Source organism: Tachysurus vachellii, chromosome 8 (assembly GCF_030014155.1).
Source record: "Tachysurus vachellii isolate PV-2020 chromosome 8, HZAU_Pvac_v1, whole genome shotgun sequence".
NCBI lineage: Eukaryota > Metazoa > Chordata > Actinopteri > Siluriformes > Bagridae > Tachysurus > Tachysurus vachellii.
This window is the reverse complement of record NC_083467.1, coordinates 15184155-15209338: the sequence shown is the minus strand read 5'-3', so window position 1 is coordinate 15209338 and position 25184 is coordinate 15184155. Positions and strand designations below refer to the sequence as shown.

General features: G+C 39.6%; 1 protein-coding gene across 4 annotated transcripts in view; it reads left to right on the top strand.

Moving 5' to 3' along the window:
* Positions 1 to 354: 354 nt before the first annotated feature.
* Positions 355 to 25184, top strand: part of fmnl2a (formin-like 2a) — a 47870-nt gene continuing 23040 nt past the window's right edge. For all 4 annotated transcript variants that reach the window (XR_009648963.1, XM_060876496.1, XM_060876497.1 and 1 more), the window contains exons 1-3: positions 355 to 842; positions 19693 to 19776; positions 21483 to 21563. Coding sequence is in view for 3 of the 4 variants with exons in the window: in XM_060876496.1 (XP_060732479.1) it covers positions 729 to 842; positions 19693 to 19776; positions 21483 to 21563 (279 nt within the window). In the remaining variant the exon portion in view is untranslated. The remainder of the gene's footprint in view (positions 843 to 19692; positions 19777 to 21482; positions 21564 to 25184) is intronic.

Here is a 25184-nt window from a genome sequence, read left to right as displayed (position 1 = left end):
TGTGAGTGCAATTTTGATTTTCTCTGCCAGATGGTCTGAGACACAGCTAACGCCCTGTGAGTCTGTCAACATGTCCAGCTGGGACAAAGCAAACACTCCCAAACTGATGTCATTAAAAATGCTGGATAAGAAGCAACCTGTAGATTACAGCTCACAAAACACACGTTTTAATGAGAATATATTAATGTTTGTTTTCAGTTTTTCGCCTGTTAAAGTCGTTTTCTGTCCGAGCTTTAGCTAAAATATATATGACAAAAGTTTTTGCTAGTTCCTCCAGAACTCCAAATACCAGCATGCACCAGTGCAGAACCCGGTTACCACGACGACGACGTTCTGACACGCCCATAGTGGGCGTGGTTACTAGGAGACGGAGTTGAGTTGAAGGATGCGAGAGGAGAGCGCAGTAGTACCTGAAATCTTAGCTAAAGTTAGACAGGACGCACACTCAGACTGAATCATGCACCGCGTCAGCTGTAAGACTCACTGGGAGCGGTGTGGAAATTGTGCAAGATACGGATAAGACACGTTTCTTTTCGTTTGTCTTGAAATGTTGCGCTGTTGCGTGATAAGTTTCCCGGATTCCCGTTAACGGTACAATGCGCTCGCAGGAGCTCGGCGTCAGGACTAAGCCTGTTTCTGCTGAAGTGTGATACACAGCGTGTAAAAAGGCAACAATTTCACTCGAAATAGTTACCAGAAAGTTAAGAACTAGTAAGAAAGACTTGGAAATGGGGAACGCGGGGAGTTTGGAACAACACACCGACCCTAGAGGACACAACATGCCGTTAAAACTGCCCATGCCGGACCCGGGCGAGCTAGAAGAACGGTTTGCGCTTGTTTTAGTAAGTAAAGTCTGAGAACTTTTTTATGGAAGTATAAAGACAGAGAAATAAGAGTTGCGTGTCTGACTGAAGCCAGCCTTTGTTTGGTTGTATCAGGGACACATCCTGTCTCTGTCCGCCGGACACCGAACAGCTCCACTCGGTCACTCCCTGCTATTGTGTGCGTTAATAAGCTAAGCTAAGCTAACGAGACCAGCTAAAACTCTCCACCGTATCACACACTTACTGTTTACTGTCACACACAGACATTACCGGCTGTATTACACGTCTCTTATACACGTATAACACGTGTGGGATTAGTTACAACCTTATTTATCCATCATGAGAAAGGTTACAGTGGGTTTAGTTGTTGTTATTGTTATTATTATTGCTCTCCTGTACAGAGCTGGTTAAAGGAAAACTTTTCTAGCTCGTCCCTTTTCTGTTCAGGCTGTAGTTTAACTCGTTTCTATACCAGTTAAAATCCCTTTCGTTTGTTTCTAACAACCTGATGTATTTTTTCCCTCCAAGTTTTATTCCTAATGTCTTAGTTTCATGTAGTTTTAAACCCTTTTAAACTGGATGTTTAGGATCAACGCGACCTTTCATACAGATTCACACATTCATCCAAAAAACTTTACAATACTGTCCTTTTCGTTATCGCTTATCTTTTGTATCGTTAAATATGCATTTATTAAACCATGATAAAAAAAAATTACAGTGTGTTTTTAAACCTGATTTAAGGCGAATACATGTACACTTTAGTAAGTAAGTAAAAGTCATGGTACAGTTTTTCAGTGCTGCTTTTCTCAGACTGAGAAACAGAACAAATAGATGGAGGTTTTGATAAAGTGCTGATGATTTGCCAGGTTTTCCCTCTGGGTAAAGGGGTGGTGGTTGGTTAGAGAGATGATGTTAAGTGCTGTACACACAGCAGTATTTTGCCTACCACACACTGCTGCTTGCAAATCAGTTCCTCACCATCTACATTTACAGGAGCAGGTGAAACTATCTACACTGCAAATGCTGAGCGTGTGATCATATATAGGTTTGAATATTAGGGACGTACCAGTCGTGGTTTTTCTGTTTTTATTTATTTCCTTATTTTCAGAATTCTGGTTGTTCAGCTTTATTTATTTATTTATTTATTTTGATTGTAATCGAGTTGATTCTGTGAGCTTCTGTTGACGTTATGCAAAGCATCAGTGTGGTGACGGTGGCCTGGTTTAAACTTTCAGAAAGTCTGTACAATTCAGTGGAAACTCTGGGATCCATACATAAGTAGGGTTTTTTTTGGGAAATCAGGAACGGTTGTATCATTAAATCAATGCAAGCCACACACAGCAACGTGGTTCCGATTGATTTATGTAACAAAAAGCTTTAACAATAGACATTGTCACAAAGCAGCTTTACAGAAATCCGGATGTAGGTTTAGCTTCCTAATGAGCAAGTCCGAGGCTACAACAGCGAGGAAAAACTTCCTGAGGCAGCATGAGGAAGAAAGTGTAACATAAAAAAGAGAGCCCCCGGGGTTATAAGTCATTACTCTGTAACTGAGTACTGTCAATTCGGGGTACGGATATAAATTTCTAGGCACTCTGTCATCCTTGTAATATGTGCGTAGCCCAATTTGTGAACAACTAACACGTCAGGTGAAATTTATAGAAGAGTCTGGAAGCTTTTCACAGTTTTCATATCTCACTGTTAATAACCATCTTTAAAAATGCTTTAAAAGTTCAGATCAGACTTGCTGATAAGCAGAAAACTATTTAATAAATCTTTGAGTATTGGATTGAACTAACACTCTGTCTTATATATATTTTTTCAGCTCATACCGTTCTAGCCCTGGTGTACATCATCCTTGAAAATGAAACATTTTCTAAAGCATAACAATGTAATAAAGGTATTCTGTAGCTTCTTTTCATTTTCTCTATAGAGCCAGTCTTCTGTTCCTATAAATAATAGGATACTATCCCAAAGCATTTCAGCTTTATTCAAAACCTTTGTGATCCCCAAGTCTGTAGTTAGGCTCTTAACACACTCCGCACCTGTGTGTCTGAGGAATGCATTTGATGTCTACTCTTCTGTTTTGCGTGTGCTTGTATGCATGTGTTTTGGTGGCACAGCCCTGGCTGCCTGCTCGTCTCGCTTTTATAGCTCAAACACCATCAGACTTTATGCTTCACTGACGCTAGCGCAGCCCTCATCACTCTGATCCAGGCTTCTCCAGTTAACACTCACACACACACACACACACACACGACTCGGGTGATAACACAGTTCAGATGAATGACGGCAGGGAGGCCTGGGGCAAAAGAAAGCGAGAAAAGTTACAGTGCTACTGGAAAGTTAAAAGATGCAAACTGGAAAATGAAAGTGCCCCTGGGGGAAATGGAGCTGGTTTGGTTTTAATGAGTCATTCAGCCTCGCACAGTGCCTGAGGCTGCGGTTCTTTTCTCTGGCCGGAGGGAACTTCTTGTGCTGTTTCTATGATCGTTTTTACAAACCTGTAACTATGCACTCATGCAGTATTTTAACAACCACATCGGTTTGAGTTTAACCTCATGGCCACATCGCTTTTTGTGATCTTGACATTTTTGTCTGTTCTCTATAGAATAAAACATGGCAGAGATGGTTGATACCACCATGACGAGAATTTTGTGTGACGTTTGTGTCTGTGTGTCGATTCTAATCACTCTACAGTTTTCCCTTATACTGTAACTAGAGTAAATGATGTGACATCACGTTTTTGGCAGGCGTTCGGAGGGCTCGTGCGTTTTAATCACAGCTCTTAAAGTTATTTACTGCTATTAAACATCGACACATGCCAAGCTCTGAGCTCTAGCAGGCTGAAGGAGTAGCTACTTTAATGATGACCGCTCTGTTCCTACACCACTGAGCTGCTGTCAGTGATGATGAACCTTTTTTTTTTTCCTTTGTATGTGATCCCATGACATTTTCTTGGTTTTGTAACATTTGACGTGTTTGCGCTCTTGTTTTTGTATATTCACAGGGGGAGTATAAACATTGTGACTTTAATTTAGATTTAGAACCTCATGTATGTGTTCAGCAGCATGTAGTACGTGGTAAAAACCCACTGCAGAGATCCACCGAGAGGGTTTGAGCACATATTGTGTAGACGCTATGAAATCCACCCTCGGATTATTTCACTCTCCCGAGACACAAAAGCGCAACCTGCACATGCTGTAATGCTGCGTTTGACCTGAAACTCCCAGGAATTAAAGAATGTCTGGAACTGCTACTGATTCTCAAAGCAGACATATCCATGATGTTCAGCTGTTGCCAAGATAAAAGACAAACTGTTTCACATGGGACTGACTGTGGAATGGAAAGCTTTTCTTTTTTTTTCTTCTTTTTTTTAAGGGAATTTCCAGTTATAGTACGGTCTGCTTTAAATTATATTAGATTAATGCTCACTCCTCTTGTTTATTTTTGGCATTGCATTTTTTCAAAGATTTTAGAATGTACATTTGATTCGCTAAAGTAACCATTAAGAGTTTAAGTGAATGTGCCAGAAAGCGTCAACGTGCGGCATTCGCGCTAATCTTCACCCGAGAGCATATCTGCAAGCAGCGGCGCCGTCACCATAGCGACAGGAACATTACTGTTAACTGCTTCTCCAAGGAGAAGAACCGTGACTCCGCTACTCAGCATGGCTTCGAATGAGCACGCTTATCAGATTTAACAGGAAAAGATTGTTTTGTTATGAAACTCTTCCAGCAAACAACAGAACAGTACAGAACAGACCATTTTCAATCTATTCAACACTTTTGCTGGGGTTTGTCGCTGTGTAATTAAGGATAAACTTCGGCCAAGTAGGGCAAGGTTGATGAGAACCACCCAACACCTCCTGTCTCAGTTTGTGAATAACCCATGATGAATATAAGCTAATTAGAGACTTCATTGGAGAATATTAGTCCTGTAACCAGGTATAAATAACCAGGATAACCAGTGTGGTTGTGTATAGTGATGAATCTCAGTAAAGCAAGCGTCCGAACGAATATAGAGATAAAATGTACATGGAAATATTCATAATCCCCAAAAATCTTGTGGAAATGTTTGTGGTCATGTGTTTTTTTTTCTTTCAAGAACACCTATCAAAAAAAAAAAACCGTGCACACATTTTTTTACAAAGCACATTCAAAGGAATAAAAGGAAATAAAAGAACCCGTGACATAAAAAACAACGATAAAAGGAAAACCGGTGGCGAGCTGATCACATTGTTGTGTCGTTTATTGTTTTTTTATTTGACTCGTCCTTAAGAACTTTTCAATACATTAAGATGACTAAAGTTATTCAGAGGCATTCATGACTCAGACATTTAGACAATAAAGCGTTCGTATTTCCACCCTGTGTAATGGTTAGCCTTTTGAGAAGAGAATCCAGGATCCATCCATATAATTAGTGGCTTATGCTGAAAAGAAGTCCTGTAGTCTTTTCCTGCTTACTTATTCCTGTAAAATAATGTGCCTTATACAGTGAAAGACTCGTCAGTGACAGACCTAACGAGGAGGTGAGCATCAGTAGCAGTGCTATTGTTAACCACCTCTGCTGCCTTTCCTGTAAAACCCCAGTGGGTTTGTTTCCTGTTGAATTTACAGATAGATCCTCCTGCCAGTTTGCTAAAAATAGAAGTGAATGGTGATTATAATGAACAAAAGACAAAGTTACAGTGCACTGGGACAAAAAGTAAAAAAAATAAAAAATAAAAGCAAGTAAGTACTGCTAATAATAATATATTTTACCACTTATGTGAGGTGAAATAAACATTTAAACTTAATCTACTTTCTCTATCACACTCCATCCAATGAAAAGGCAGCTTACTTGTTATCTCCATTTGGGATTTAATAAAAACGTGCTTCTCTAATCAGTAATAACACTGATTTTCATGAGCTGGTGTTCATGCAACTAACTAACAAAGTTTTAAAAGAGCACATAGGAGCTGTGTGACTGTGACAGGGAAAGTCACAATGCCCTGAGAGTGACACACATGAAATCCATGTTTCTAGCCATGCTTCATTTTAATTTTATTTCATTTATTATATTTAAATGTACAGCATTGGTTTTGTTCTATGCATCTAAGTGTCTAGAAAATATTTAAGTTGAATTGATTCGATTCTGATTATTCTTTCTTGGGGCATGGATGATTAGTGGTTAGTGTAGACTTTTCTTTGTGTGTTTCAGGGTTGGGGGTTTGATTAATTGCTCTGTCTTGTATGTGGAGTTTGCAGGTTCTCCCTGTGCTTCAGGGGTTTCCTCTAGGTCCATGTCCTCCCCCAGATCAAAGATGTTCATTGTAAGCCGATTAGCATCTCTAAATTGTCTATACTGTGTAAATGGGTGTGTGTGTGTGTGTGTGTGTGTGTGTGTGTGTGTGTGTGTGTGTGTGTGTGAGCACCCTGTGATTGGTTGGCACCCTGTACAGGGTGTCCCCTGCCTTGTGCCTTGTGCCTTTGACCCCATGTAGGATCAGTGGTAGAGAAAATGGCTGGACGTCTTCTTCCTTTGTATCACTGTCTGTTTGTACCCTATTTAATGTATCTGCATTAAAGACTGCAAAAATATGATTTATGTCTTCATTGTTAGAAACCAAATAGGATAATGGACACTTTTAAACATTTTTTTTTTTTTTTTTTTTTTTACAAAAACAACATGCCAGTACATCCATGGTGTTTTAGTTGAATTTGGTTAGTCACGCATGGTTCAGTATCTTTCTCACAGTCAGTCTTGTTTTACCTTAGTGTAGACTTTCATTATAGAGTTTTTTACGCTGCAGTAGAATTCTGCTGGGGTTCCACTTAAAAGCCGGGTTATAAATGTGAGCGGTAGCCTGCGGTTATGGAATTGTAGTGCTTGTTTCTGTGCTATGCCATGCAGCAAACCAGAATATTTTCATGCTTAGCAAGCCAGTCCGTGTATGTACTGAGGGTAGAATTCACATTAATGTGGCATTTTATTGCCTCTTCCGAAAGACATATTTATGATTCGATTGCGATTAAGTTGCGCTTAAGCAGTATTACATGCACTTGCCTCTCGTTGTACGCTGTTCAGTGATGACATCAGCAGCGCAGCTACTCACCAGCATTCTTATCATTTTTCTACCGAATTTCTATTAAATCAAGTGAACAATGCTGATCCTTAGTGCAGCAGAGAGAATATGAGATTCGTCAGATTCCTCACATGTAGCAAAAAATACAGAGCTGTTCATTATACTGACTCGGCGTGGAACTTGGCACGGCACCCGAACCCTGTGGCGTCTACTAGCTCCCTACTGGAGCCTGGGACTCTGCTCTGGATCTATGTCTCTAGCCATGTATGCGCCCATGAGCAGCTCGGCGTGGTGGGCCGTTCAGGGTCCAGCATGCTCCCTTATCTAATTATCTACAGCAGTGTGAAGCAAGAAGATGTGGAGACAGAAAAAAGTCGAGGCAGTGCTGTGTGCTTTTAAGGGCTCTGTGCAGTCAGGGCCTGTGGTGTATGAAAGTGCTGGTTGGGAAAAGCTGAAGCAGAGCTGGAGTATGCAGCGGCCAGTGTGGCAGCCTGCCGTGTGGGAAACTGATTCTTGGCTTTGACCTTAACAGCAGTTTGTAGTTGGCTTTTCAGTTCTTTGGGGGAGTTTTTCTTTTTCTTTTTCTTTTCTTTTATTTATTTAGATACAATTCTGGGATTTCTGTTGTTGTTTTTTGCAGCACTCTATGTAGCCTGTGTTTTCTTGGCCTTAGTGTCTCGTAGCGTTGTTATTATAGAGTACAGTAACACTTTCTTCTCTTTTCTGTTTTGTTTTTAACTCGTGGAAATACAAATGGGTGACGTGCCTGCATCGTGTAACTTCTTTTTGCTGCTACACACAGCATATTACATTTTAGATATATATCTAATGCTGTGGGACATTAATTCTAAAAAAGTCTCATAAAAATATGTTGAAGATTTCAAGAGGTTACAGGAACATTTGTTTGATGAACAATGATTAACAAACACTAATGTACATGTGACAAGGTCCCATGTGTTATATTCACTACACACTATACAGTGTCGTGCCTCTCATCAGCTCGATTGTGTAACGTGGCAGCTCTTTTGTGTGCTGGATGGCCCTGGTTGTGGGGTGATGTAATCGTCTGCTACGGCTTCATTAACTGCTCAGAATCGCCTCTCATATTCACCAGTGCAGCCGTACAGTAGCCCAAGCGTCACTACTGGGCTTTGTGCCTCATTGTCATGCAGGGCATTACGGGAGGCTCATTGTGCTGGCCAAGATGACGGCTGTTCGAAACCGTAGCGGGGACGTGACTAGACACTTTGAGGGAGCAGACGCGTGTGTGGGTGTTTGCTTTGACAAATCGAGCTGTTAGGCAGTCCAGCTGTTTTTCATTGTAAACACAGAGACCTGCATCTGTACTCTGAAAACAAAGAGAAGGATTCTCGGAGAAAGGAAAAGAGTGAAACAAAGCAGTTTTTGTCACAAGATAGTAAAGTTATAAAACTTTTCTGTTGTGTTTCAGCTGCAAAGTTTTTCAATGTCTGTGTGTGAATTCAATTTCTCTAAGTACTGGGATAGTGCTAACTTTTAATTAAGCCAAAAGATCTTATTAGGATACATAAAAAACATTTTCTTGAAATTATTTTTTCCCCCAAAACACAACCATTACATATATCTTTATTCTAAAATTTCCTTTATACACTGAGAGTCTGGCCTTGACCTGGTGAGTTGCTGAACCTCAGCTACATTTTAATCCTTGTGCTCTGCACTTTACTGTCTCCTTGCTAAAGTAAGTTTGCCTTGTGGCCCTCTTAGCATGTGAAGAGAGCCATGGTATAAAGCACTCCTCCTAATACACTCCGGTATTGAATGGACTTAATGTTTGTACTCGGGCTTCGGTGATGCTGAAACACTTTGGCCATTGGACGAGACCCAAGCAAACTGTTCTGCCGAGCGCAGACAGATGCACTGTGGCTGTTTGTCCCTGGAGAGGCTTGTCTTTAGAAGGTGTCTAGGTGAAAGGACTTGTTTGTAGCCTGAGCTCTTGCCAGGGGCAACATCTGCTGTGTGAATGGGAGCTTCAACTGTATCTGAATGTGCTTCATGGAGAGAGAGAACAATACAGCAATCTGTCAGGGTGGCTTTGTACTTACAGCCACTTTCTCTGCTGACACGTCGACTTCAGACATCATATAATACAAGCGTGTTGCAACTCAGAGGCCGAATAGACAACTCTACTGTAGAGTCGGATCTGTTTAACCTCTTGCCATCTGCTCTAAGCCTGTGAATTTATCTTGAATATAATCAAATCTAGCTAGCATTTCATTTTATAAGCACAAAGCAGTCTACAACTATTTCCAGATATTTTTTTACTAATTTCAAGCTTTATATATTCATGTTTTTGGCAGATGATTTTACTTTTATACATTTGTAGAAGGAAGCAGAATGATCTGACAGTAGATTTAGAGAATTGAAAGTTTGAGCAAAATTTGAACAGTTTGAATAAAATTTGATTAATAATAATCTCGTAATAAAATAATTTGCCTTGAATATAATAAAATAATTTGCTTTGAAATGCAAGTATAGTTTAATTTTGCCGTGCAGTCTTACAAATCAGACCATTGAAAATTGTGTGCTCTATTATTTAAGGGAGTATTCTAATCGTATAGTCAACTACCTTCACATCTGCAACATCTGCACTCGGGTAGCAGAGTCTAAACTGTTTTGGATTTTTTTTTGTTTTTAATAATTCATTTCCTTTTTACTTTTCTGTGTTTAATTTCATAAAAGTGTTACATTCAGTGTATTCAAACGTATGCAAGGTTTTTCCATTTAATTTCTTAGTAATCTATCATTTTTAATCTTAGAGATCTATAATTTTCGTCATCCAATCATGACGAAATACATTTGTCTTCTGGCCTTTTTTTAACTTCAAATATCTTCATATTAGTATAAGAGAGTAGTGCAAATTATGTTAGGTATTGAGCTTCTTTATGTAAGTAATAAGCAGCCTTGTAGTATTAATTAATGTTATAGAATATCTAATGTTTCCTGATACAAGTAAACTAGGAATTTTTACAAATATTTAAGATTATTATATGTATTTCTAGGGGAAATAAGTCTTCCCAGGATGTGTTTGGAACAAGTAAACTTTATCCTGTTGATAAAACATCTGCGTTAAAAACCTTCCAAAGGCTTGACAGTGTCACATCGCAGACATACGGCTGTAGAATGCTGGTAAAGTGCTGCAGTGAGATGATCTCACGTTTCTGTTCTGTTTCACACGTTCAGTTCGTTCCACACGTTCAGCTAATCTCCAGGAGCACTTTTTGCACATCATGTGATCAGCAGTTGAGAGACTCGGGGTTAATAAGTCACAAGACTTTATTAGTAATCCACTTTCTTTGTTAAGGCAGAGTTTCTGATGTAGCTCTAGCATTATGGCTCAGGTCAACTCCAGAGTCTAGGACAAGGACAGAGTATGTTTCGAGACAGAGTACGTTACTTTACCTTGGACTGTCCTGTAGATTATCCTGAACTATGTCTATGTCTGATATCTGATCATATTAATGCTTTGTGACAGTGCCCATTGTTAAAAGCTTGATACAGATCAAATTGAATTACATTTATATCTCCATAGCTTGACTTTTGCATTTCAGACTTCCTGTCCAAACATTAAGAAACAAAATGGTTGGTACTTGATAAGTTTACCTTTTTAGAAACTGTTGTAGAGTTAATTGGCTAGGCTTATAAATATCTCTTCCATTCAATAACGTTACACAGGTAAGTGAACCGAAGCTGTGTGGGTCTGTCACAGCTTGCGTCCTTTCCTAAACGTCATTAAACACCCTTTAACAGGGCAACTACAGTGATAATGGTATCTTTCCTCACTGCTTAAATCAGTTCCAGATGCTTGTGTGTGTATTTAGTGAATTGCTGGGCTGGTTCCATAGCTGAGCCTCACCTATTTTTGTTGTCGTATTCAACCGAAGCTTCAGTGAAAGTGAAAGCTGCTATAAAAATGGTTAGTGTGTGCAATAAATGTCAGGCAGACACCACTAATCAGATAGTGACACCCTCTGTCTTTGTCTTCAGGATCCAACTGCTCAGTGGTAGCCTAATCCTCTCAGCAGCAATGAAAAAATCATTTTAATTTCCTACGTTTAAAATGCTGTGCTTATCACCGGTGTTGTTTTTGAGGGAGATTTCTTGGAGCAGGTCTATCTGTTGAGACCTCAGTGCAGGAAGGACAGAGCTAATCATTTTCCTCTATCAAGTGATGGTGCTGGTTTCAGAGCCATAGCACTCCATGCTTCTCCACCACAAACGAACCTGGTCACAGCTTTATTCATCAAAGCGCTTCTGATCTGGACCCTGCTTGAGGGCATCATCATTTTCTCCTTATGACAAACAACTCAAGCAAATTTCCTGACCGACAATAAGAAAAGACAAACAGTGGAGGATGTTTTGATGATAGCGCACAAATTTAAGGAACGCAATAGTGGCTTTTATAGTTAATATTATAACCAAAGCTGTCAACTAGGGCAAACCTGTTTTTTTTGTACCACCCGAGAACACTAGACAATAATTATACAGAAAGCATCAAGTAAACTCTGGAAAACACGGTAAGAGGTTATTTTGGAGGACAAGTGCAAGTGAACGTTGGCAAGTGAGCCAGACAGCAGTCAAAGCATAGTAGTTATTGTCATATCATTTTATTTTAGATCGAATAAAAAGTATCACCTAGCAGTTTGCCTCCTGAATGACTGAGTAGGTCTGTCAGTGACAGTTCATTGGCACTGACAGTAGCTCATTGTGTAAATGTCTTCATTATGCCCTCAGGGTGACTCTGTGCCAGGTTGTCAGTCTGCAGCCATCAGCCAGGGACAGATAGTGTGTAATCTGTGCTTGGGTCTACTCACAGTTAGTACTTACACCTCACACAAAACATCCATCATGTCATAACAGGCCTCCCCTAATTACTAGGGATCTATGAAGGACTAATCAGGTAGAATATTTGTCAGTAAAAAACACTGCTGGAGGTCATAATAAGTAATTACAGTCAATAGGAGTGACTCCAGGATGTACACATGATCGTCACGCTGGAATTGTACTATATAGGCAAACCTATATAGGTTTTTTTTCTTTTTCTTTTTTTATTTGTTATAGCTGCTTGCTGAAGGGCCTATGGTCAGATGAGTTTGTGATCATTACCAGGAATGTAGGCTGTAACAAAATCCTTACTACCATGTCCATGGTATATACATAAGTGGGTTATTTCTTTATTTCTTTGACTTGAAAAGGATTCAGACATGAATCCTCCTAAAGCTCCTAATTTTGTTCGTCCAAAGTTTGTCAGAAATAATTACATTCAGTCAGAATTTGGCTTTTCATTGTGCTTTAAGTGCCATGATAAAACATCACTCATACTGTTAAGGTTCATAGTTTTAATATGGACAGATGTGTTACAGATATACCATATGGCCAAAATCTAGACATTTGACCATCGTACCTGAATGTGCACCTTCCCTAAACTATTACTACAGACTAGAATTAGAATTTCCCTTCTCTGCAAATAAGGGGTCCAAACCTGTTCCAGCATGACAAAAGCTAGCTCCATGAAGACATAGTTTTGTGCTAAGGTTGGTGTTGAAGAAGTTGGAGTTGAAGTGGCCCAAACCCTGAACTTAGCCCCACTGAACATCTTTGGGACGAACTAGAACACTAACTGCACCCCAGAACGCTTCACCTACCAGCAGTGCCTGACCTCACGAATGATTTGTTGTCTGAATGAACAAAAATCCCAACTGACAGGCTTCAAAATCTAGTGGAAACTTCCCAGGAGAATGGAGGCAGCAAAGAGGAAAAAAATCTGGAATGGGATGTTCATCAAACACACATGAGTGTGATGGGAAGATGTGCACAAACGTTTGGCCATGTAGTGAACATTGTTTTTTTTTTCTTTTTTCAAATATCATCTTTAAAAAAAAAAAAAAAATGGAGCTAGCAACAGTTTTAAAAAATGATCCTTTGTTTTAAAGTGTAATCTCATGAAAGATGATTGATGTCACACAGACCGACATGGTGTTAGATCTACAAGCAGTTGACTGTAAGAAACTCCAAACAGTTCTGCCTACAGCTGATTCACCAACCTTAAAAAAAGAACCGTAAGTCTAGACGTCGTAGACTGAGTTGCAGATATGGTGCTGTTTTAGGATTTGCCAATAAAGACACAAGTAATTAAGTTTTATGAGTAGGTGAATGAGTAGGTAAATTAAAGACAGATAGAGTGGCAGATAGAGAGCCATGAAAGCTGCAGGAATTGCAGAATGTACAAACCCATTATAGCTAAAGTTTCATAGCTTTAACAAAGAGAGGGTTATCATTGCCCGTAGATGTGAATGGTACTAACAGATGCTACAGGTGGAATAGATTTTGGACAAACCATGATCTCATTGCTTTCTATTAAGGCTCTCTGTCACAGAGTGAAAGTGGCAGAAACCACACGTCACCATACTCAGAATGGAGTGTGGTGGAAAAATGCAGCCAATATGATTAACTGTACAGTGGATAAAAGGATTAAACATTATAATGCTATTCTTTATTTAGAATTCAGTCTGTTTTCATTTCTCCTCTTTGGGAATTAAGAAAAATGGCTTTATAGGAAATGGACAATTGATCTGTGAAAAAAAGAACAAGCTAATGGTCAATATACATCCTTATAATATTTGTTACAAAACAATAAATTGTCCTGTGCTAAATCATGTGCTTTATCTTATGATCCTGCAGTGGGGTTTGAAGGGAGGATTACACAGTTTATCCTTAAACAGAGGAGGGACATCTGTGCACCCACAGACATTCACCAGATTACAGAAATACACTGCACTAATTAGGGGATGAAACTCACTCAGCCAGCCAGGCTCGCACAGGATTGTGGGTAACTGGAGATAACTTTCCAGCCTAGGGTTTGCCTGAATGGCTCTCACTTTGTCCTGACTGAGAAAAGTTTGCCATCCCTGTAAAGTTGTATTTAAATGGTCTCTGTGTGCATAGTGATATGCATAATTTAGAGATGGGACACATTCCAAGAATGTTAGCAGACTGCATGTTCTAGTATTTAATTAACCGGACTCTTGTCATCTGTTATGTTTGCCTGGTGATTTTCTCATCTCACTGTCTGCCCAGCGGAGAGGAGGCTTTTCTTCAGCCGTGGGACAGACGGTGTCTGGCTGCTCGTCTCGCTTTCCACCAGCCTCAGGAAACACTAAGGAAATACAGTAATGTGAGAAAGTACAACCAAGTGTTTCACTAAGAGAGAGGGAAGGGAAATAGGAAAGATTACAGCAAAGAAGCAAAAGGAGCTAGAAATTGAGAGAAATCTGCAGCGACTACTTTTCGGAATCGAATTTTTACATTTTTTAATTCACGTTGCAGAAAGTCACATTTGATTTAGAATGATATGTTAGTGTTAATTCTGTATAGCAACTTACTGAAACATTAACAAAGTTATGTAAGATGGTGTGTTAGGTCAAGGTGTCTGTACCTCTGTTAGCCAGTGAATATACTCAAGCAAAATCACCAGTCAGGATAGATCTGAAGGCAGCTCTGCCTCAGAGGCAGAGGATAGATATAAACCGTTTATTGTTTTTTATGTACACCTTTATGTGCATTGGCGTATTACTAAATTCATTACAAGTTCTTTTCTGTAATCAAAGCTAGTTAACAGTAGTGAAATTACCAGAATTTAAGATACAACCAACATAATTATATCAGAGTGGACAAATCTGTAGACCGTGCATCAGGAACAAGCATATTTTGTGTCCTATGGATTTATTTGGTTCCTTGCTGATTAGCAGAAACCTCACTGCTGTAACTCTAGCGAATGCTTCTGAATCCCTCCCACCGTTTGGTCTTCTACACACCTGCTGAAACACGATACTGGTTGTGTGTACACCAGTTTGCATAATGTGAATCAGTGTGCATGGATGAACAGGGGTTGTGGAAACACAGCCAATATCAAGCAAAAGAAAAGAAATAGAAAGTTCTCCCCAGTCACTTCCCAGTTAAACATGCTGCAAGAAAATAAAGACACTAACCAGACTCAGATATATTATCTGTTATCTGTAACGTGAGGACAGAACATCACCACGTAGTGCTGAACATTGCTTGCAAACACAATGTGTCACATTAGAAACTAGGCTAGAAGTGGATAAAGATCATATTTCGTTTCCCTTAGTCTGTATTAATCCACTTAGCCAGCAAACTAGCTCACCATACATCACTATATTACATTAGCTACCAGATTTTAAACTGCTCTGTTCCCAGGCGACACCACAACATGAGACCCGGCAGCACACTTGAGCATTTACTAACCCGTTCAGCCAGCTAGTAAATGTGTTATTTGTCTCACCTATTATAGTGTCATATTATTATAGTTGTTTGGTCCTTGGTGAGCATGAAGTCAAAATATTACTTAACTCTGTGTTACAAAAAGGTTACGTAATATTACTTGTAAAAAATTTCAGCATGTTTTTTTTTAACATAACACACAAATAACCACGCTGAAATCTGTGAAGAACGCCAAGGCCTTCCACTTTTTATTAGAATTAACATGTAGGTATAAACGATAGGCTTTGTGACATGATGAAGCTTCTAACAAGATTTTTTCTTTCTTTTTTTCTTTACTTTTCTTTCTTTTTTTTCTGTTTACATATTTTGTTACAATTGCAGACAGAACAGTTGTTTCAGCCCGAGCACACATCCATGCCTACACACAGTAGCTGTAGTATTCACACTCATTTGCTGGTCACCGAGAGTGATATCAGCATTAAAGCATTAGAGTTTTAGCGTTTGTGCTGTACTTTGCTTTTTATTTTGGCAGGCATACATAACTAGATTACACCATCTTTATTTGAACATGTAGCAGAGCTTGCTTAGGAACACATTAGCGAGAAGTATGCGTGTTTGTTGGAACTTGTACAGAGTTAGCATGCTGTACGTAAATGTTTCAGTAGGACATTTGATTCAAACTTTTACACAGTGTGTTTCAGCTTGCTTCTAGATGATTATCTGTGAACATGAAGCAACATGGATGCTGTAACGCCAAAGACCCCTATTCAACATAGAATTTATTGCTACTCAGAATAAAAGCGGCATGTGTGAACTACTTCAGAGCGACCTTTTTTTTTTTAATTACCACGTATGCCCACCGTGTAGTTTTCTCTGGCTTGGATTTAGTGCTATATTGAACAGGAATGATATAATTTGTAGGCGGTGAGAGCTCAGGCAGGTCAGCGCTGACCACTACGAGCCAGTTAAAACACAGGTAATACACAGTTGACAGATTGACGTGTTATTGTGAAAGAAAAGCCAGCCCCAAAATGCGCGTTCCCGTATTTCAGTTTGTATAATTTACATTCAGGTTGATTATTCATTCTGGTTTATAAAGTAAGCAAAGGTTTGTGTTATATAAGGAATAGCAGCCCTCTCATTCTTTCCTTTTCATTTTCCCTTGCTTGTTTTTCCCTCTTTTTCTCTCTCTCACTACTTTTCTCCTCCATCTGTGTCCTGAGTTGAAGGCAAGGTCAGAGGTTCTGCTTCTCTACTTTCCTTATAATCTGTGGTAATTGAAATACATTTCACTATTTCGGTTAAATACTGTACCCGAGATTAGATTTATGCTTAAGCATTGGACAGTTATCCTTCCCTTCTTCTGCAAACTACATTATGGATATTGATCTCCATTCCGATTTCCAAACATAACAAGTCTCCTGCACTGATGATTCCGTTATTAAGGCTTAACCTGAGCAGGTCTTTTAAGCAGATTTATGTGGATTAATGTGATAGTTCATGCCTCTGGCCTGTTTGTGGTTACTTATTTGTCCAAATGCTTTTCTCATTGGTTTTCTAACAAGGCATGATTTAATCTCATGTTACATATTGACCTACCGCTCACAGGTCTGGTGTGTGTTTGCGATTCTGTCTGCATCTGCTGGATTCACACACCTCCAGTCTCAGCAAAATCTCTGCGTCAAGATTGGGATGTCTTTCAAGACCATGTGGTTGCCATTGTGAACATGGCAATCGTGTTACCTCACCTGACACTGATCATCACCACCAAATAACTTCACTGTGGATTTACCAAATTCTGACAAATCACATACCTGATGCTTGATGCTTCGCGTCCTCCAATTTAAGACTCAGTGAAGCTGAAAGGTTTATTCATTTAATAAGCACTTCGATTTTATTAACATTTCCATTTTTATTTCATGACTTAATGCTAGGACAAAATGTAGCCACATCCACGTATCCTTGAAGCTCCAGGCAGATTGTTGGTGGAGTTCGGCTCATCTGCTGCTGTTTAAATGCCATGTGGCGTTTTTTCTCCAACCGAGCCCCTGTGAAGAGGCTGGAAAAGACAACATCCTGATCGCTTCTCTAGTGCTCCCATGCCCAGCCCTGCAGTGGAAAACAGTAGAGGTTTACAGCTGAAAACACATGAGAAATGGTGTTTTTTTTTCCATATAAAGATACAACATTACAAAGTGCTTTGGGCAGTGGGCAGGGCATGAGCGATTAGACGTACTTTAAAGCAGAACCGATTACTGCTCGTGTTTCATGGTTTTGGTGTATATGTCAGATTGGGCGACTGTGTGTCAGGGCAGGAGAGTTCAATCATTATTATTCGTTTCATTCTTACACTCATGCTCTGAAGGGTGGGGCGCAGAGAGAAAGCGTAAAAAGAGAGCTAGTATAACAGAGGTGGGGAGTGAAGCAGCATGAGAAAGGGGAAGTCTGAAAAAGAGTGGAGGATAAAAACGAAGGAAAGGCGCAGGAGGAGATTTGGAGCCAAATGTTGATGTTGACTGCATTATTTCTGGGGAGTTCCATGGTGCAGATGTTTAAAAGTAGGGCAGAAGGGAAAAGGGGATTGTGTAAGAGCGGAAAAGGAAGGAGTGCTTGAGTTATTTTTTCAGGCTTGGAACTAACATGTGTGGATGCTCGAATGTGAGAGCTTAAGCTGTGAAAAATAATAATCACTACCAGGATGAACACAGCAATAGTAAATATTAAAAATGTAAGTAAAATAAATAGTAGATAGCAAATTTTAATCTCATACAAATGATCATGAAAAAGACTTGTAATAAAAAAATTTAAAATCCTGCCTTTAAGATAAGACAAGATAAGATAAGATACTGTATACCTTTATTCGTCCCACTATGGGGAAATTTCTCTGTTTCAGCAGCAAAGAGTAAGAAAATGCAAATATATAAAAGGAATATAGACATAATATAATATACAGTATATACAAAACAAAATGTAGAAAAAGAGACCACGAGTAAGTAGTTACACTGAAAGACATATTGCACATAGGTAATATTGCACGTTGGTCAAAATTTCTGTTTTGTGAAATGTGGGACCCCAAAATAATAAAACAAAGAGGAAAGAAAGGTTGAACTTTTCAGGGTGTTATAATGTAATAACAGCAGTCATGCAGAACAAAACATGCTGTAACATTACTGCAGTCCAGTGGAAGTGCAGGAGGAAGTGAGCTGTATTCATAAGAATTTGAGTTTTAGTATAGTGCTGAGCTAAGCATTGCACTCATACACACACGCACACACACACACACCTCTGTGGGCAAATGTGTGTGGGATTTAAAATGTAATCATTAAATTTGGGCGTCCTTTTATATAAGTGATGAGGGCAGAGATGAGAGGGATTTAATACTTGTACACTAGCAAGCGTGCAACAACTATGGACATGCACCGTCTGGAGTTTTAAGCTCTGGGTTGAAACGGACATAGAGAAGATATATACAGTCTACAGTACCAGTCCAATACCAGACGATGTTAACTCTGTCTCATGTTTTCGGGTTGTCCATCTGTCCCTCTGTCTGTCTGTTCAACATTCTTGTTAGCTCAATATCTCAGAAACAAGTGCTTGGATGTTTGTAAGGTTTTGATGAAATGATCGTTGTGGCAAAGATGATTCGATTTTGGACTTGATCCAGTCAGGGTCATAGCAAGGCAAATGTCTTAAAATCTTTTTATTTATTTATCTATCTATCTATCTATCTATCTATCTATCTATCTATCTATCTATCTATCTATCTATTTATTTATTTATTTATTTATTTATTTATTTATTATTATTTTTTGCCCCTAGGAAAATGAAAAAAATTATGTGCACTTGGAACAAAACAAAAAAAATGTGATGAATATGTTTTATTAATAAACAGTGAGGTCATTGATATGTTATTTTGTTGTAATTAATTATTATTGTTGTTGTTAACATTATTATTATACATTTGATATTCATTTGATATATTTTATAACATCTTAAGTAATAAAGTGCATATGTATATTTTAAGGGTTTGTTATATGAGGACTGGGCTTGTAGGTGATGGAAACACTCCCAGTGCTGCCATTGCTATTGGGTTCTGCTTGTTTAAAACTGATTTTATATTGTAGTTAAGCCCTGGAAAATATAAGACTGTTTGCCTTCCATGTTCGAATGGCAAATGTGGTTGAAAGGCAGATAAATGTCAGTAGGAACTAAGTTCACCAGAGCACCATGGTCTGCAGACAGAATAGCTGTAGGATTGGTTCAAGGATTACAGTAGAGGCAAATCTGCACTGTATCGTTTTCACTTGCTATGAATGCAGTTATTATATAATTATAATCTGAGACAGCTCAAATATTTCACCCCACATGTCTCCTTTACCCCGTGTCGCTCTGCAATGTCTTCATTGCAATGAAAAGCAATGAATTTCTGTGATGACTTAATTTAGTTCATACATATTACAATGCCTCTTGATATTCTGAAATTCTGCACACATTTTTCTCATTGTTTTTGTTGTGTTTTCCTAGAATTCTATGAATTTGCCTCCCGACAAAGCCCGGTTACTGCGTCAGTATGACAACGAAAAGAAGTGGGAGCTCATCTGCGATCAGGTGAGCCGTTCGATTCCACGACTCTAATCCTGCTCTCATTCTAGCTCACCTGACTGCATGTACAGACTATGCATGGATCTCGATGTGTATAAAGTACACAGCAACAGCAGCATGTATAAATCCATGTAAATTTATGCTCCTCTAAGCCTCTGTTTAACCTTAGCTGGAGGCCTCCAGTCAAAGCCACATATTTTTTCTCATGTTTTTTTTTTCTCTCTCAAATCACCAGGTTGCTTCTAGTTATTTCAGGCCTTTTATTGACATTTGCATGATTGAGTGCTGACGTTATGTAGCCTCACACTGTTAACTCTCTAATGCTTGGCATGGGCGTGTTAGTGAATTAAGAACATTTCCACAAGTCTGATTTAATGCTTTTGTAAATGACAGTGCAACAGAACTCAGACCACCTCTTACAGATAGTCACAGGTTTGGGACCTTGGTGAGAATAAACTGCCAGTGTGAAAGCCCTCTCATTCAGTCAGATGACTAGATGTCTGTATTGTGCACCGCCTCTTTTGTGATTGGTTTTGGATAAACATGTCTGCAAAAATAAATGGAAAAGAAAATGTAGTGTAAATTAACATTAAGAGAAGTACTTATGTGTTAGGCTTCGGTGTGTTAGGGCCTTGGTTTGAGGTTTCCTGGGGATGTCCTTTGTCCTGTTATTGTGCATGGGACGCCAGTGTTATCTGTGAAGTGTCCTTACCAAGGTTCCAGTTCTCAGAAGAGTACGACGTACATACTTTTAAAACTATTAGCTGGCAAATCATCTCTGGTTTCTATAATGTTTGCAATTGAAGAACTTATTCTTGGAGTTTCTATCATTACAAATGAAAACATAAAACAACCCAAAAACAAACCATACAAATTCAGATAAACCGTCTCACGACCACCCAAACACTACTATTAAATGTATGTGCTGTTGATGTGGGAATTACATTTAGTATTTGTCATCCATTAGGAATAGCATTAGTAATAACACTAATGCAGGCCAGAAACACAGCAACTAAAGAAGAGCAAAGAACTCCTACTGCAAACAAACATAGCAGTTACATCATGCTTTTAGGCTTATTCAGTGATATTATCAGGCATTTCTCACTGGCAGATTCTTCAGAACCAGAGCACAGTTTACAGGAAAAAATAGTAATGTGGAAGCTGTTATGTGGACTCAGAAACACAGCTTGGTATTTGAACCCGAGCTGAACCTGATACTACTATTAGGAGGTGGAGTGAGTTCAGTGGCACTGGAGCCGTGCTGTGATTCCTATAAATGTGAACGCGACTGATACTCAGGTCCGCACTTGTTCAGGAATCAAAGTAAACAGTTCGTATGTTTTAGTCGATGACATCATCATTTGTTTCTCGTGACACTCGTGTACTATGAGTGGCAGAGGACCTTTATGGGACAGAAGAGTTGAGGTGTCAGTATAATGATTAAAAAAAAATCAGGTTGCGTTTTGTGTTCTCCATATACATTTGTGATGAGATGATGTAAGATGAACATAAATACATTGGGGCTCGATAGAATCAAGTGAGTATGAATCCAGATCAATGGAACAGTCCCACTTGGATTCGGACCATAGCAATCTTGCCCAGTGTGACCTCCTCTATCAACATAAACGCCACACCGAACCTGAACAAAGGAAAGTTTTGTGTGATGTATAATTGTATTATGTTGTATGTAACCATGTCTTTTTTTCCATTAGGAAAGATTTCAAGTGAAAAACCCTCCTCACACATACATCCAGAAGTTGAAGAGTTATCTGGACCCAGCAGTCACCAGGAAGGTCAGTTGTGATTTGCTGCATTGCTGCAACACGTCTCACACGCTCAACATCGCTGCTACAACATTTCACTGCTGACATTTAAAAAAAAAAAATTTAAAATCCAGACCCCAGAGTAGCTCCAGGATTTTTTTCAGTTACTAGGTACACATTCTGTAAAGTGAGTGTTTTACATTTACATTTACAGCATTTGGCAGACGCCCTTATCCAGAGCGACGTACATAAGTGCTTAAATCTCTAACATTGAATACATTAGTGCTGGCTCACTAAGTTACATACTTAAGATACCATGAGTTTAAAACATTTGTTCAAAGTTACAATGAAAAAGTAAAGTTTTTTTTTAAAATGCAAAAGATAAGGAAAGAAGTGCTAGTTGAAGTGTTTCCTGAATAAGTAGGTCTTCAACTGCCGCTTGAATATAGCCAGTGACTCAGCTGTCCGGACCTCTAGGGGAAGTTCGTTCCACCACCTTGGTGCCAGAACAGAGAAGAGTCTTGTAGTATACTTACCTCTTACCCTGAGAGATGGTGGAACCAGTCGAGCAGTGCTGGTAGATCGGAGGGTGCGGGGTGCAGTGCGAGGAGTGATGAGGGCTTTGAGGTAAGAGGGAGCTGGTCCATTTTTGGCTTTGTAGGCCAGCATCAGTGTTTTGAATCTGATGCTTGCAGCTACCGGAAGCCAGTGGAGGGATCGCAGCAGCGGGGTGGTATGCGAGAACTTTGGCAGGTTGAAAACAAGCCGTGCAGCTGCATTTTGGATCATTTGCAGAGGGTGGATTGCGTTCATAGGTAGACCTGCCAGCAGTGAGTTGCAGTAATCCAGTCTAGAAATGGCAAGAGACTGAACAAGTACCTGAGCAGCCTGTGTGGACAAAAATGGCCGAATCCTTCTAATGTTGTAGAGAAGAAAAGGACAATTGATTGTCCATGGTTACCCCAAGGTTGCGAGCTGTGGCTGAAGGGGAGATCAGATCGTTGTGCACGGATACAGAAAGATCATGACCTGGGGATGAATCACCTGGGATGAACAGCAGTTCAGTTTTGTTAGGATTGAGCTTTAACTGATGAGCAGTCATCCATGATGAAATTTCTGCCAGACATGCTGAGATCCGATCAGAAGCTGTGGTATCTGAGGGTGGGAAAGAGAAGATAAGTTGTGTATCATCAGCATAGCAGTGGTAAGAGAACCCATGTGAGGAAATAACAATAGTGCATGTTTTACTGTTATTATTGTTGTAATTCAGGATAACTGTTTATTTCTGATGGACAGAGTATATACTGGGTGGAAAGTTTTCTCCTTTAAGGAGTTTCCAGGTTTTGCCAGTACAAGGTGACAGATGGATGATAATAGGAGAGACAAGAGAATGATGAATGAATGAAGATGGAGGTACGTAGGACTTAGAAGATAGAACAAGGCATACAAAGCAGTGCAGATGTTACCATAGTAAGTGTTTCCAGAAACAACCAGAGTGAATTGATGAGATTAGATTTAAATGAAGAGTTTGTTTCCTACATGGAATCACTCTGAGTAGAATATATCAAAAAAGGGTCAGTCAGCAGAGCTGTTCACACTTAACACAGTTATGACTAAAGGAGTTATTCCAGTCGTTTATCAAATGCACTACATCTACTGCGATATGCTCTGCCGACTGTGTCTGACATGGTAAGGTGAAAATTTAATTCTGGAAAAAAAAGAGTTCAGGTTCATGTTCGATTTTTTTTCTCTGAGTGTTGGAGTGATATCGAAATCAGGCAATAGTGCATGTGAGGGTATGAGAAAACACCCAGCCATCATACACAACCCCCCTGCATGGTATTGCGCACTCTGATCTGCCTGCCCTTCTGAGAACAGAAGAAACAGAAATTACAGTTAAAACGAGAGCAAAAGAGGAGGAGGGCACAAGAGCTGTAAGCAAATACAGCAAAAAAAAGGAAAACAGGAGAGTTAGGAGAGAAAATAGTTGTGAGAGACATTGGGGGCCCAGTAACACTGTTAGGGACAGAAGTGGTAGAGATAAAAGGCGGTGAGAGGCAGACAGTGAAAAGAAGGCGGTTCATGGAGAGAGAGAGGGAGAGAGAGAGAGAGTTATGGTTTTACATCCTGGCTCGCCCCCCCCTTTTTTTTTTTTTTTTTTTTTTTTTTTTTTACAGATGAACAATCGCTACTTTGTGTGGTGGTGAGTTTGGAGAGCTGCAGCGGACGTCTCTCATTTTTACATAGAACACATTCCACATGCACTTCTTGGCCAATCAGCTAGCAGCAGGAAGACAGCCATTGCATAAGGTCCTGAAGAATGTCTGAGCCATAGATTTGTTTCCAGTTTCAAGGATGACCCCTTTGGGAGAACACCCCACCCCCTCTCGCTCGCTCGCTCTCTCTCTCTCTCTCTCTCTCTCTCTCTCTCTCTCTCACTTCCTCACACAGCTGGGAATGCTTAGTGAGGAGTGAGGAGTCTGTAATGCTTAAAGGGGTAGATGCATTTTAAATATAAAAATGTATATCATGTAATAGTATTAGGTATTGTGTTATACTGTATTCTAATTCTAATTAAGTGTATGGTCTTCACTATGAGATGGATGAGGATGAGGATGATTATCCTGAAGCAAAATAAGACTTTTAGTCAGTTTCATTGATTCAGTAAATTAATAAATATGCCTAATATGCCAACATAAGCTACAAGCATACAGACATATGAATGCCGAGCTTTTCTTATAACACAGAATTTAAATTTGGGTGTTTTAACAAAGCCTGCTAATATGTAGCAGATTGAGGATAAACCCTTAGCTAATAAATACAAAGTCCTCCTTTGGGTAAAATACTTTCAAAAGCAAACACGGCCATGTCTCTGTGTACCTGCGTAACATGCCAAAGCATTATGTGGACACACATGCTCACACACACACGTAACTGCCCTTGAAACAGCCCAGCGTTCGTCTCCACATGTGTCAGAGCCACACACAGGGAGCCGTCATGAAGCACATGCTTTATTATTTTTTTGCGTCAGCCTCTGTTCTTTCGGTGTGTTAGTTTAATATCACTCTCTACCTCTAGCTGTCTTTTCTTTTCTTTTTTTACCATTCACAACCCCTTTGTCTCGTTCTGTTTATTTTATTAAAATCGTTACTCTCTTGTGGTTAAAGGAGGCTCTCCCACCTGCTGTAGCATTTCTGACATCAGTAATAGACGTCTGATGAATCAGGGATTGATTATTTATGTCCAGCCTGTTAGTTTCTAGTCCCTACACAATTATTGCACATCTTCCAAATGGCTTTTGTGTGTGTGTCTGTGTGTGTGCGTGTTTGTGTCCCTGGCTTCATCTCAGCTTTTTGTCTTCCCCTCCCCTGTCTGCTCTGCTGCGTTGGGCGGTTTGTTCACATGCATTTCACCTGACACGAGATTGGGTCATGGGGCTCGCACACAGGGGCTGTATCCTTGGAAACAGCATGCGGGACAAGAATGGGTCCACAGTTTAGCTTCAGCACAGAGAGGCTTACACATGAAATGAGCTCCCTCTTTAATGAGATGATATGATTACTCAAGGCATAGGAGTCACCTCTGAACCGAAACAGCAAACTTCATGACTGTGTGTTCAACCCAGTGTTCGCTAATCAGCATTATTCGCAT